This window comes from Nipponia nippon, unplaced genomic scaffold (assembly GCF_047370975.1).
Source record: "Nipponia nippon isolate SJK-2023a ecotype South Korea unplaced genomic scaffold, ASM4737097v1 scaffold_3, whole genome shotgun sequence".
Classification (NCBI taxonomy): Eukaryota; Metazoa; Chordata; class Aves; order Pelecaniformes; family Threskiornithidae; genus Nipponia; species Nipponia nippon.
The window spans coordinates 11,748,191-11,760,256 of record NW_028262347.1 but is presented as its reverse complement, the minus strand read 5'-3'; the positions used below and the strand labels follow the sequence as shown (position 1 = coordinate 11,760,256).

Here is a 12,066-nt window from a genome sequence, read left to right as displayed (position 1 = left end):
CGGGAGGCAGAAGAGGCATGTTGGCATTCCTCTAACTCTTAAACCAACCAGAACTCCTTTTGAACACACTCAGGGAAAATGCTCCTGAATTAGATACTTTACACTGATTAAGGTTCATTAAATTGCTGAGAAGGAGACGAACACTGGAATATTACAAGTACATTATAAAAATCATTACTGTAGCAGTTGACTTTTAAAATCATCTCTATTCCTGCTCTTGCAGTATGGAATATATTTTCCTCCTAGATGCTGCCAAAACACTTAGGCTTAAAGAGCCTCATTTATTTCATATTATTTTTCTTCACTCATGATCGTATTTTTCCTATTTTATTTACTTGAAGTAAGTACTGGCTTGCCACATACATGGGCCCCTTCTCCTCTATCAACCTGTCAAAACAGGAATTGCAACAGTTGCATTCCTTGACTCCCTGCTTCGGCTTAAACCTTCCTAAGTTGTAGTTTCTTGTCATCGTGTTTTACGTTTGCTTCTACCTACAAATATGACCTGATCTCTCCTCATCTCATTCTGTTCTAACGTCTGTTCTGCAGAGAGAAGGGACTGTACAACTTTATTCGACCTACAAGATTTTTTCCTTTTCTCCTTATCCAGCGTGATCCATGTGTAAAGAAACTGAATCTGCCCATCACCTTTCCAGTGGAGGTGTTGCCAGAAGGAGCTCTGGACTCACTTCCACAGCTTTGTGCCTTGAATCATCAGAGGGACAGTGTGCCAACCGTCATGGATGAGAAGAGACCTGATGCCATTCAACAGTGATGTAATTTGCTGACAGAAAACAGCAATCCTTTGTACAGGCTTACAACAGAATTTACAGGGAACTGAGTGAAAAAGGCAGCCTGGGAAAACTAAAATCTTCTGAGTTAAAAGAGCATGAAGGAGAAACAATATGTACTCTTTTAACTAAATGCATATAAATTTTGAAAATTATCACTCACACCTTTATCGCACATTGTTGCCTGAAACACTATAGCTTTCTTTAATAACCTGGTTTCTCTTATTTCCCTGCATTTGGTTTTGCCAGGTGCCTCACTGAATCCATTTTTGGTCAGCCCTTTTCACTCTGCTTGCTTAATGGCCTTCTCTGCCTGCTTCTGACCTAGATTCTATTAAAAACATGTCCATAGAAAGTACTTTCATGTGGTGCTTTCAAGTTAAACATCACACAAAATAAACCTCAGGTCTAAATTGAGTCCAGACCACTGAGTCTGATTTGAACACTGATAAACTAAAGTTTCTCTGTTTGAGAAGAGCTCAAGTTTTTCTTCTGGATTATTGCTCATCTCCAGTTTTTGAGGTTTGCTGTTGTCCAAGAAAACCAAGATTTTTGCTCTTTCTGTCAACAAAATGTAAGCAACAATAAAAAACAACATACAATTTTCATAGTGCTATCCGTGAGAAAATTACTATATGTTTGTTCAGCTGCTATATACTTTAACTCTTAGCTTCATAAAGTAGGTAATTTATTCCAGCTTGATAATTATTATAAAAAAATAAGCATCATGAAACTTAAGAAAAAGGAACTGTCTCCAAGGGTGCAATTCACACCAATGCAAAAGTATCACATCAGTCCCAATTACTTATGCCAATGTTCTGCTGGAGGAAGTAGCTGATAGGGGTATCTAACTACATGGCTCTGAAAGAGGTAAAATTATTTCTGTGGCTATTATTAATAATGCACAAATCAAAGTCAAAAGAAAAGAAAGCTCCTAAATGGATCTTTAGTTTTAAAATATATCCAGTGTTCTGATTGTGAAAGATAAACCTAATTACTGGTGCAATCCTGCCTCTCTCAAGGTCAATCCCAAAACTCCACAACAGTCCAAATATACCAACGTTTCCCCACAGCTGTAGAAAATGCTAGGACAATGACTATAGAATTATCCAAAATGCTTTATATATATTGCTTCCTTGAAATAGTTCAGTAATGCTTTTCACATTCTTCATTTCAAAGAACCAACTAGTAATTATCATGAGAACCTGTAACGGAACTGTGCCATCAGATAACATATTGGTTATCCTGCAGTCTGAAGCAAGACTTCTGTACATTTTGTAATAAAGAAGCTTCATGTGTTTTTGTCAAATGATTCACTGAAGAGCAAACATTGATTTTCTTAAGACTTCTTGCTAGAAAAAGGGAAAGATGATATTCTGAAATAGGGAACCAAGTGATCAATAATTCTAAATGTAATAATTTAATCTGAACCTTCACATCTGAATCAGACGTAGACCATTAATCCCAATTCTACTTCCTGAAGATGATTTTGTAGAGTCAGAAGACACAATCATAAAACTTGGCAAGAGTAGTTTCGAATTCAACACTGAATTTTCCACGGAGTTTGGAGACATAGCTAAGAATTTTCACCATGAGAAACTACAGAAACAAAGGGTTCAGAGCATTTTTATGGGAGGCAAAAAAAGACTGAATGGTCCCAACCCATTGAATAATTCTAGTTTGGACACACAGATTTCCTACACACTTATACTTACCAGGCAGCTGCTGAAGCCCACCATCCTAGATGCAAAATATCTGTTATTGTAGGCTGGGAAAAAACCAACAGAGATTATGTTATTTGTAAAAACACCTGCAGACTTTTAAGGGAATGTCAGTCACTGCACAAGGGGCTACTGACCACGTATGCAGAACGAAGGCCAGCTCCTTGCTTTGGTTCTTCTTCAGGATCGCAGACCGATTGATAGTCATACGACTTGTTAAAGGCATACAGGGACATGTTAATCAGGTTTCGCATCAGGCCAGGATCAATTTCACCAAAGAATCTTCCAATCTGATGAGGGAGAATATACGGAGATAAGTTCAAGTATTTCCAAGTATTTTTCTCATAAAAAAGAGAACGGTTCTGACTTTTTTCCCCCCACTATTTTTTACTCTACACAACTCATCTGTCTTTCTGTTTATGTATTTATTTCTTTGTTTGACTATTTCCCTCCCAAAAGCTTGTTTGAAGAACTCGTTAGACAGTAAATGCACTATCAATAAGACCACTCTGCTTGGGGAAGAATAAGAGGAATATGAGAAAGAAGATGTGTGGATGCCATACTACTTGCCCTCACCATCATAGGTCCATCAGCAGCCTACCAGCCTAAGGGCAGAGCACAAAGAACGCAACATGGTAGAGGTCTGGCATCTTGAACCATAAATAAGTCTGTGAAAAAGACTACCAAAATAATGGGAATTTCTGATATGGCAAAATTTTTGCGATTCAGAAATGTTTTTCAATTTCTGACCTGTTCTTTCAAACTCTGATGGGCACGATATATATAAATAAAAGAAAGATTATACACTCAGGGTAAGCTGAGAGTGAAATGTTATTTTTTTCTCATAAAACTTCTCCCTATTGTGTTTCATGTGCTATACTTAAAAATATACATACCTGTTGTGTATATTCATCCCGATTTGACATCAAAAGAAATCCACCATCATCAAGGATAACACAGTCCACATGCTGTTATAAGAAAGTAAAATATGTTTTGCAGGAAGAATTTGTCAAGAGAACACTCTGTAAGAAACTATTTTTTATTCAACACTTCAGAAGTATCTTCAAATCTATGTGGCTCAGGCTAAATCACAACCCCATAGCCAAGGGCGAATATTAAGCTATAATAAGTAGCATTATCAGTATTATAAAAGTTTTTACAGATCAAAGGCTTATTTGTGGCTTAATTTCATAAAAGTTGTTTTGTAAATTCTTATTTGCTCAATACTTTGTTAGCTCTAAGGGTGCTATATCCTTATTAAATCTGATTATAATTCAATCTCAACTCATAATAAGAGACTACAACTTCTCCTGTGCTTCAGCCATGCTTAAAGTCCTTTTCCATTTACAGCTTTTAATGGTAAAGTCGTAAGGGCAGACTCTCAGCTCGCTAGTCATGGTTATTTTCACTTGCCAAGGACTGTTGTGGGTTTCTTCCAGGTGTCAGGTGCAGGACTGGGAAGCCCACTGGTTCCCTGTGCTTTGCACTTTGTAAAAGAGCCTTGCAGTCAGAGACTGGAGAGATAGCAGGTGGGCCAAATAGATAACCTCCCAGAGCACCCTTTTTGCTCTAACTCCTCCATTTAATGATCCTCACACTCCACAAAAGAGCTCACAGAAGACCTGAGCAGAGAAAGCTTTTAAGCACATGGCAGAATCTGATACTGTGATAGCCCCTGAAGCTGTGCTCTCCTGAGTGCTAGCAGAGCTAGGGGATCCCCACATCCTGAATGGGCTGGGAGTAGAGGAAAGGAGGATGACTAATGACTGTTGAAGGGCACGTCAGGTACTCTGGTGCTTTTCAGTTTGCATTTACCCTTCCCTAAGATACTCTTCTTCTAGATTTTTTTTTCCTCTTTTTTTTTTTTAATTATTATTCCCTTTCCTCAGGATTTGCCTCTTGCTTAGAAAGTTACCATTATCTTTTTCACACATTTTTCTTACATCATTCTCTATTGCTCTTACTCTGTTGTGGTTTTTTCCTTCCTTCTTGTTCTCATAACCTCATTGCAATCATTCTTGAACAACAAGTTCACCTGACTTTTATACCCTCTTTCACCCCCTCCCCTCCTAATCTTCATCTGTTTCTCAAGACATAAATGACTAAGTCCTGTTTTCCGTAAAATTAACCCTCAAGTAATGATGATAGAATACATGTTTTAGATAACTCTAGAGAGAATGACTGAATTTTCAATATCTGCCAGATATTCACAAACTGAACATATTCTTACCATACTGTTTCGCTCACAGCCACAGATTTCACTGTTGCACTAAAAAACAGAAGCACAGTAATGTTCACCAAAAATATTTCAAAAGAAACTGTATTTCACAGTGATATTAATCAATCAAGACAAGAAAAAGTGATTTGATTTTCAATATCTGTATATTAATCAAAATTAATTTTGAGTGTGTGTTGTTTATCACAAATATCTCTGTGAACAACCCGTATTCAGTAATTATCAACAGCACAACCTCTACTGTTTTCACGAAGTCTCTGGTACGTCTCCCTTTTTAAGGATGCTCAATATTTTAGAGATAAACAGTTTGGGGGACTTGTCAGGATGTCAGTGTTGGAATATAAAGTAAAAGAGAAAGAACATGTGCATTTCCATGTGTTTGGGGTATGGAAAGAAAATCCAGAAAACATGCTGCCAAGTATCTTTTGTGACCATGAAAAGCTTCACCAGTCTCAAAGCATGGGAATCCCATGTGATAAAGGAAGCCCACCATCCCCAGTTAACTTTTATGGCTTTGATTACTAACATGTTTTTCTCTTTTTCTTGCAATATGTGTATACATCCACACATAACTGTCTCCTTGCATTATGTCCTGAAGAAAACAACTACCAGATAATGCTGCAGTCATTCATCTCAAATTAATTTTGAGATACTCCTCTTTCTTTCTCGTTTTCAGTTATGTATTTTTGTCCTTAGCTGTTCTGACATTTAGGCAATGCATTTGCCTACCCATTGAACTACAGCTCTAACTAAAACCTACAGTGGCCGATGTTATTGATTCCCTTAATATACAACCAACCAAGCAACATTGCCTCATCCAATTGTTCTATAATTGTCTTCATTTTATGCCTCTCCTCTCCCAATGTACTATTAATTCCTCAGTTTTTCCTTCCATTTAGCCTTTCCTCCTTCTCACTTACACCTAAGCATTAGATGTAAGGAATGAAAGGGTTAAGCACCTATTTCATTAAGTTCTGCTAAAATACTGTGATGTTGGTTGCAATATAAATCCTTACTGTTCACTGTTTACCCATCCTTCATATTAAATAAAACTAGATTCACCAATTCTTTTGCAGATTTTATTCACTGATACAGCATAACCTTAGTAGGGAGCCTACTGGCTGGAATATGTAATTGTTCTTTGTCTTTATCCATGTTCTATAATTATGAAAGCAAGACACGTACAAAATACAGCCTATTTCAACATAGATTTATTTTGTGCATTTGGATGATTTAAATACCACAACTACTTGGCAACTACGCATCAGTGTGACTCTGGCACAAAGAGCTATTAGACCTATTTGCATCTGAAGCTTTGAGAAACGCAAATAAAGTTCAAAAAAGACTTGGTCAATTGCTTACCAGGCTCTTGATTGTGGTTTTTGTGAAATTTTCCATCCAGCTGGTTGCGTCAATTTTTATTCCAACAACTAACAAGAAATACATGAAAGTCTTTTTTAGTAAAATGAAAAAAAAAAAAGGTAACTGTAGAATCCTAAAAAAAGAAGGGAAAAATTATAATAACATGTGAATTATTAAACTGGAAAAGTACAAAATATGAGTTTTGCTCAGTTGTCTGACCACCAACATCCTTCATGAGACTAATAAATTAAGCACTCTTACTCAAACACAACCAAATCTTTGGCTTGACTTCCACTAGCAAGATTAAAACAGTCTCAGAGAAAAGAATGTTATATAAAGTGAAGTTCCTTTGAAATCTCAATTAAATTTCTAATTCACTGTTGAGCAACAACCAAATAACTACTGTATTTAGAGTTGCAGCACCACTCTGTCTTACCTGCTGGTTTCAGAAGCTTCCCATTAATTGTTATTTCCACAGCCTTGCTTACCATAATACCTGTTTCATAGCTATTGGCACCACTTTCTGAGAGTATAGAAGGGGGAAAAAAAAAAACAAAACCAATGTTAGGGTGATATAAAAGCGTCTTCCTCTGAAACTGAAATTAATGGTTATTCAAATACCCAGAATGATTAAAAAAATCCTATTCAAAAGCACTGGCCCAGCTATACAATGCATTTATCACCTGTAATAGCTCAGATCACCAACATCTGGATGACTAAGGAATGCTTTTGTTTACTTTTCTTCATTCACTTTTTGTACACAGTTTCACTGCTTCATAAAGTTACCGTAGCCTTTTTTTTTTCTGCAAACAGAGCCATGAATAGCTTTACACATGTGAGCAGCTCTGTTAAAACCAGGATCAGAGCCAAAGATTTTATCCTGCTGTCGTCTGTGTATTTTTCAATGCAGGGTATACTGACACCACTCACTAACCAACAATTACTTCTCTGACGGACTTCAGCCTGTTTTCAACACTGCTTAGTAAGAAAAAGCAAGTTAAAAGTACATTCCCTGGAGCTCTTTGAGGAACAACAAAGGCTTCAGGGAATTTAGTTAATTACCTTGTTAATATTTTATAGAGAAAAGACGCAATAAATAAGTATGAAATAACAGCAGTAAAAGATCCCATATGTTTAAGAGAGGAGTATGCCATTTGCGGTAGCATCTGCTTTTAGCTTGGCAAGGTTAATGCCGCTCACAGCAGTAACAAGCACTTACTATTGTGCATGTATAGGTTTTAAATATCACAGTATTTCAGACAAACTGGTTTTGGTGAACAACAGCAATGTGAAATAGAATTTGAAAGCAAAGTTTAAATTAATCAGCGGTGCAGTGGACAGAGTTGTGGACTCTGGATCCTTATACCTGCTCCCCCAAGTTAGGTTTGGTGCTGAGAAAGTATACAGAACTCAGCTCAAATAAGGCTTTTTTAGGTAGTGTTATTGTCCCGGGTGCAATTTTCTTTCACTTCCTTTTAAAATAATTCTGCCAAAGCAGCTCTGTAAAACAGTGTTTCAGTATAAGAAATGAACACCAGTACTCTGCATGTTTTCAGCTTTGTTAATTCTGAACCTACAGGGCCACCAGAGTCGATGAGAAATTATGATGTCCCTTGTTTAGTGCCCTCAGAGCTACCTTTTCCTTAATAATAGGTGACATCCCAAGATTTTTTTTTGTTATGAAGTGTCCTGCTTGCATCCCTTGTCAGTGACCTCAACTGCTATGGGAAACTTCCACAAGCACACTTATATTGGACCAGCTAGCTCTGATATTTCAAAACAGTGATGACTTACTGTTGTAGTACGGAGCTGTGAAAATATAGTTGTCATTATCTAAACTCCGTTTATAGAAGCTGACTTCATATGTTTCAGCATTTTCCAACCAATCTTCTCCTGCCCTAATCACAAAAAAAATAGTAATCAGAAAAAGACAGTTAGAGTCTCATTAAAGCCATGCTGCAGGTTTTGGTTTTTTTTTTAATGTTTCACAGTTGGAAATAATGTGACAATCATTCATACAGTGCTCAGACTTTGCCAGCTTTCACTGGTTAACTGCCAGGTGTAATTATTAAAAAAACTTTGAAAAAAAAATAGTATTCTTGGAACAACACAGATCTTGTCTCATCATCTTTAGATATACTGAGACAAATATAACTGCAACACTACTTACAACAAAATATAAACAAACCTTTATAGCATATGCTATCTTTTGAGAAATCATCCCAAAAGATTTTATATCATTAATAACACCAAAACAGAAAAGAAACTAATTTTGGGAGTAAAATTCATTGCTATTTTCCCACTTTGGGGAAACATAGAATAAACTAAGAAAATGGATAAATTTGCTGTTTACCAGTATATCTGTACTGGTGCCCTCACTATTCCCAGTCACTGATGGGGGTGTCTAGTTTATTATATGACCACTTTCACATTCCCTTTTTCCCCTCTGGTAGTGATACATTTGTCTCTCTTGAAGTCCCTGGACCATTTGGTCTGCTTTTACTAGTCTAAAAAAAAATTGCCTACTGCTTTACAGTATTTGCAGCCTGCCAGTCTGCCAAACAAATGAGTGCTTAGGAGTAATTAGGGATTAGCACGGCCCCACTACTACTGCAAGGCCACTGCTTCTACTGCTACTCCACACTGATTAAAAACTTTGTTTACAAGGACCTGCTATGGAAATAATGCTACGGATCAGTTTCAAGCAGTGACACAGGTAAAATCAAAGAAAAACAAGACATTCATTTCATAGTTATCAGTACAGATTAGACTGTAGGTGAAGTTGTTTTTCGTTCAATAAATCCATTATTTAACATTCCACCTTTCAGGTTTCAAAATTATCATATTATACTATTTTATAATAATTGTTACCTTTTTGGGAACACTCTGGTAATTCCACCATCCGTAACAACAAATTGTGCAACAACTCCATCACTGTAAACAAAAATAAGATTTAAAATGAAAACTGACTGAAGTTCTCACAAGTTCCTATGTCAAGGGTTGCCATTTCAGTGCTTAACTGCGAATTAAATATCTATCCTGTGTAAACATTAACATATCTGTATATACACACACGTATATTATTTTATTATCAAACTTTGAAAAATCACGGTCAATAAAAACAGTACTTACAGAGACAGTTTACTCCAATAATTTTGGGCAAGTTCATTTGTAAATCCTGCATCCAGCAAAACTCTAATGACCATATCAGTATTACCTATCAAAAAGAGTTAAGACAGTCATCTGAAACCAAATGACATGGAGTTTCATTAAATGGCAAAAATGAAATTCTGAGTTGCCAAGATGTTACGGCCCCAAAAATTGGGGTATTTCTATTAGACATACTGTTTAACTTCAAATTATGTCAAGTACTTACTGTTAAATAAACTTCTTTGGAACTGTTGACTTGACTTAAGCTTTTTCTTCATTGCATCCTAAAAAACCTGTCCTTGTGTCATAGGAATAAGCAAGGTGATAAGGGTACAGGCCCCAGCTTTGTGAAGGCCCTACGTTAAATCTGGAAATTAACCTATTTTTAAAGCAGGTTTTCATTCAAACACTTTTTATCTCAGGTGATGCAATCAAACAACACTTAATTCTTAGTTATACTTACTCTTACATGCTACAAAAATGGAGATAATTCAACTACAATATATATATATTTATATATATTAATATATATATATGCTATTTATATATATAACATATATATTATATGTATATAAATATATGTATATATGTATATAAATATAAATTATATTTATATTTATATACATAATTCAACTACAACATACATATACATAACATTTATCAGTTAAGTCTCAGCCTCTCAAAAAAACCTATTTGCCATCTGAAAATGGGTACAGGGAAATAAACTAATTTTGAATTAGTAGCTTAGATGGATATGTCATTTTTAAATATTTTTGAAAAGATGGTTTGGAGTCAGTGCTTCTCAAGCATCTTCTTCAGTACCACTTTCTAAGAGAAAGTTCTAAGAATGATCAACAGAAGTAAGCGCACACTTTAATACAGATTTTACCACTGTGGAAAATAAAACAAGGCTAAATTGGAGCTGAATAATGTAAAGGGAAAATCTGGCTCTTGGTCTTCATTGTCACACAGTAAATCAGTGTTAGAACTATGACTGGAACGTACAGCTCTGAATTCTGCCAAACCCCAGCCGCTCAGCCTTGCTGAGGAGACTGAAAACTCCTTCTGGGGAAAAATATAAATAAAACCCCCACCTTTTCTTCAGTTTTGCTCCATAGAGAGCCATGACATGCTCTGTGCTTCACCCTAAGTCTCAGATTCCAGAAAACTCATATTGACCTTTTTTAAAAAAATGCCCTACCTCAACCTGTTTTCACAGAACCGATCAATAGGGACATGTATTTGGGTATCGAAAGGCTTCGTAAGCTTTAGCAAAAAGGCTTTTTCATAAAATCCACTGAAGCCTGAATGTGTGAGCATGCTACGCACAGAGCCGGCAGCTCTGAGTCACCAGCAGGAAGCACTGTCTCATATAATCTTAACACATTAATTTAATTCTCATTAGATACATTTACATGGCTTAGCTGGATAAACCTGTTAAACTACATTGACGGCCACAGACTCACCTTCCCTATTTGCATGCACACGGTCATGGTATAGTATCTAACATAAGTTAGGGTACTGTTTTAAAAATAGTTCTTTAGCTGGAAGTAAAGACAAAAGCTCACAGGATGAAATCTGAATGGCCTTGCTGCATCCACATTTTCTTAGAAATTAAATTGATATTCTGTCTGAATATAAATATCAAAATACGTCTCTCAGAGTGATATTTATCTCTGCTAATATAGACTCCTAATATTTTACTGGATGCATTTTTTTTTGTTTAGGACCCCCTTGTACTGCATGCACCTCCACAAAGTGCGACTTACTTACATAAAGCAGATGCTGAAAACAAGTAGGGTGAATTGTTCTTTACTGTCCCCTTAGGAACAACAGAAGTAGTTGGCTAACTTCCTGGCTAACTTCTAACAAGTTAAAGTTGGATGGGGCAAGTAAAAATATAACAGGCATTAAACTTCTAGTATATAGGTTATTTCAATTTGGGGATTTTACTAGTTATTCCTTTTGAAAAACATTTTTAGCTGAGATAATTTCCATAGCCATTGTCTCCTTCAGTCAACACTGTTTACTTATTCAGGAGACTATTTTTAAAATAACTTAATTATCAGAAAAAAGAAGGAAAAAAGTGAATTTTGTTGTGGATTCCAAAATGAAATATAGCAATAATTTGATAACACTTTTGGCATAATTACTTACTAAGCTCTAGTGTATACTAGAATATCACTAAATGTGTCCTCAATATTCATTTATATAACTAGTGAATATTAAACTGGAATTTTCATTTATTAACTGGTTTAATCATTTGAGGTAAATGCTTTCATTTCCAAGATTGAGTCAAGGTACCGAAGAAAAATTTCACTCGGTCAGCAATGCGTCAATGAATAAGATTACTCTATTAAAAACAACAACAAACATCCACACAAGCACAGAAAAATAGCCTTTTGTGAGAAGATCTCATATCTAAGTGCACATTTCTTCAGTTACATGGTCTAGCAGAGAGATTCTTATCAAATTGATCAGTGATCCCTGACAGCAACATGTTAAAAAGACTCGGGGAATGCAAGACAAAAAAAAAAAAAAAGTTTATTCCAACTGTTTATAAATTATTAATGATGCTAAACAGACTTGTATGCATAAACAAACAAATCCCAACATTGAATTTTTCATGAGAACAAGACTTTAATGCATTACTGATGGCTCGTTCAAGAGCGTAACTCCTCATTTATTCTAAATAGAGTTTAAGGCCCAATTTGAAAATGTGAATATCTCCCCAAAGCGCAGTGCTCACCACTGCAGCAGTTACATGAATCTGTGGTCTTAAACAACTCAAGCCCAAGCGAGATCT

The 12,066-nt window shown here is 35.9% G+C and overlaps 1 protein-coding gene across 2 annotated transcripts in view; it reads right to left on the bottom strand.

The window, feature by feature from the left end:
* CACNA2D1 (calcium voltage-gated channel auxiliary subunit alpha2delta 1) overlaps positions 1-12,066 on the bottom strand; it is a 436,336-nt gene that overhangs the window by 20,024 nt on the left and 404,246 nt on the right. For both annotated transcript variants that reach the window (XM_087765875.1, XM_087765876.1), the window contains exons 25-33: positions 9,243-9,327; positions 8,982-9,044; positions 7,905-8,008; positions 6,547-6,633; positions 6,111-6,178; positions 4,743-4,781; positions 3,409-3,480; positions 2,650-2,802; positions 2,507-2,559 (exon numbers count right to left, since the gene is read on the bottom strand). In XM_087765875.1, the coding sequence (XP_087622001.1) occupies positions 2,507-2,559; positions 2,650-2,802; positions 3,409-3,480; positions 4,743-4,781; positions 6,111-6,178; positions 6,547-6,633; positions 7,905-8,008; positions 8,982-9,044; positions 9,243-9,327 (724 nt within the window). The remainder of the gene's footprint in view (positions 1-2,506; positions 2,560-2,649; positions 2,803-3,408; positions 3,481-4,742; positions 4,782-6,110; positions 6,179-6,546; positions 6,634-7,904; positions 8,009-8,981; positions 9,045-9,242; positions 9,328-12,066) is intronic.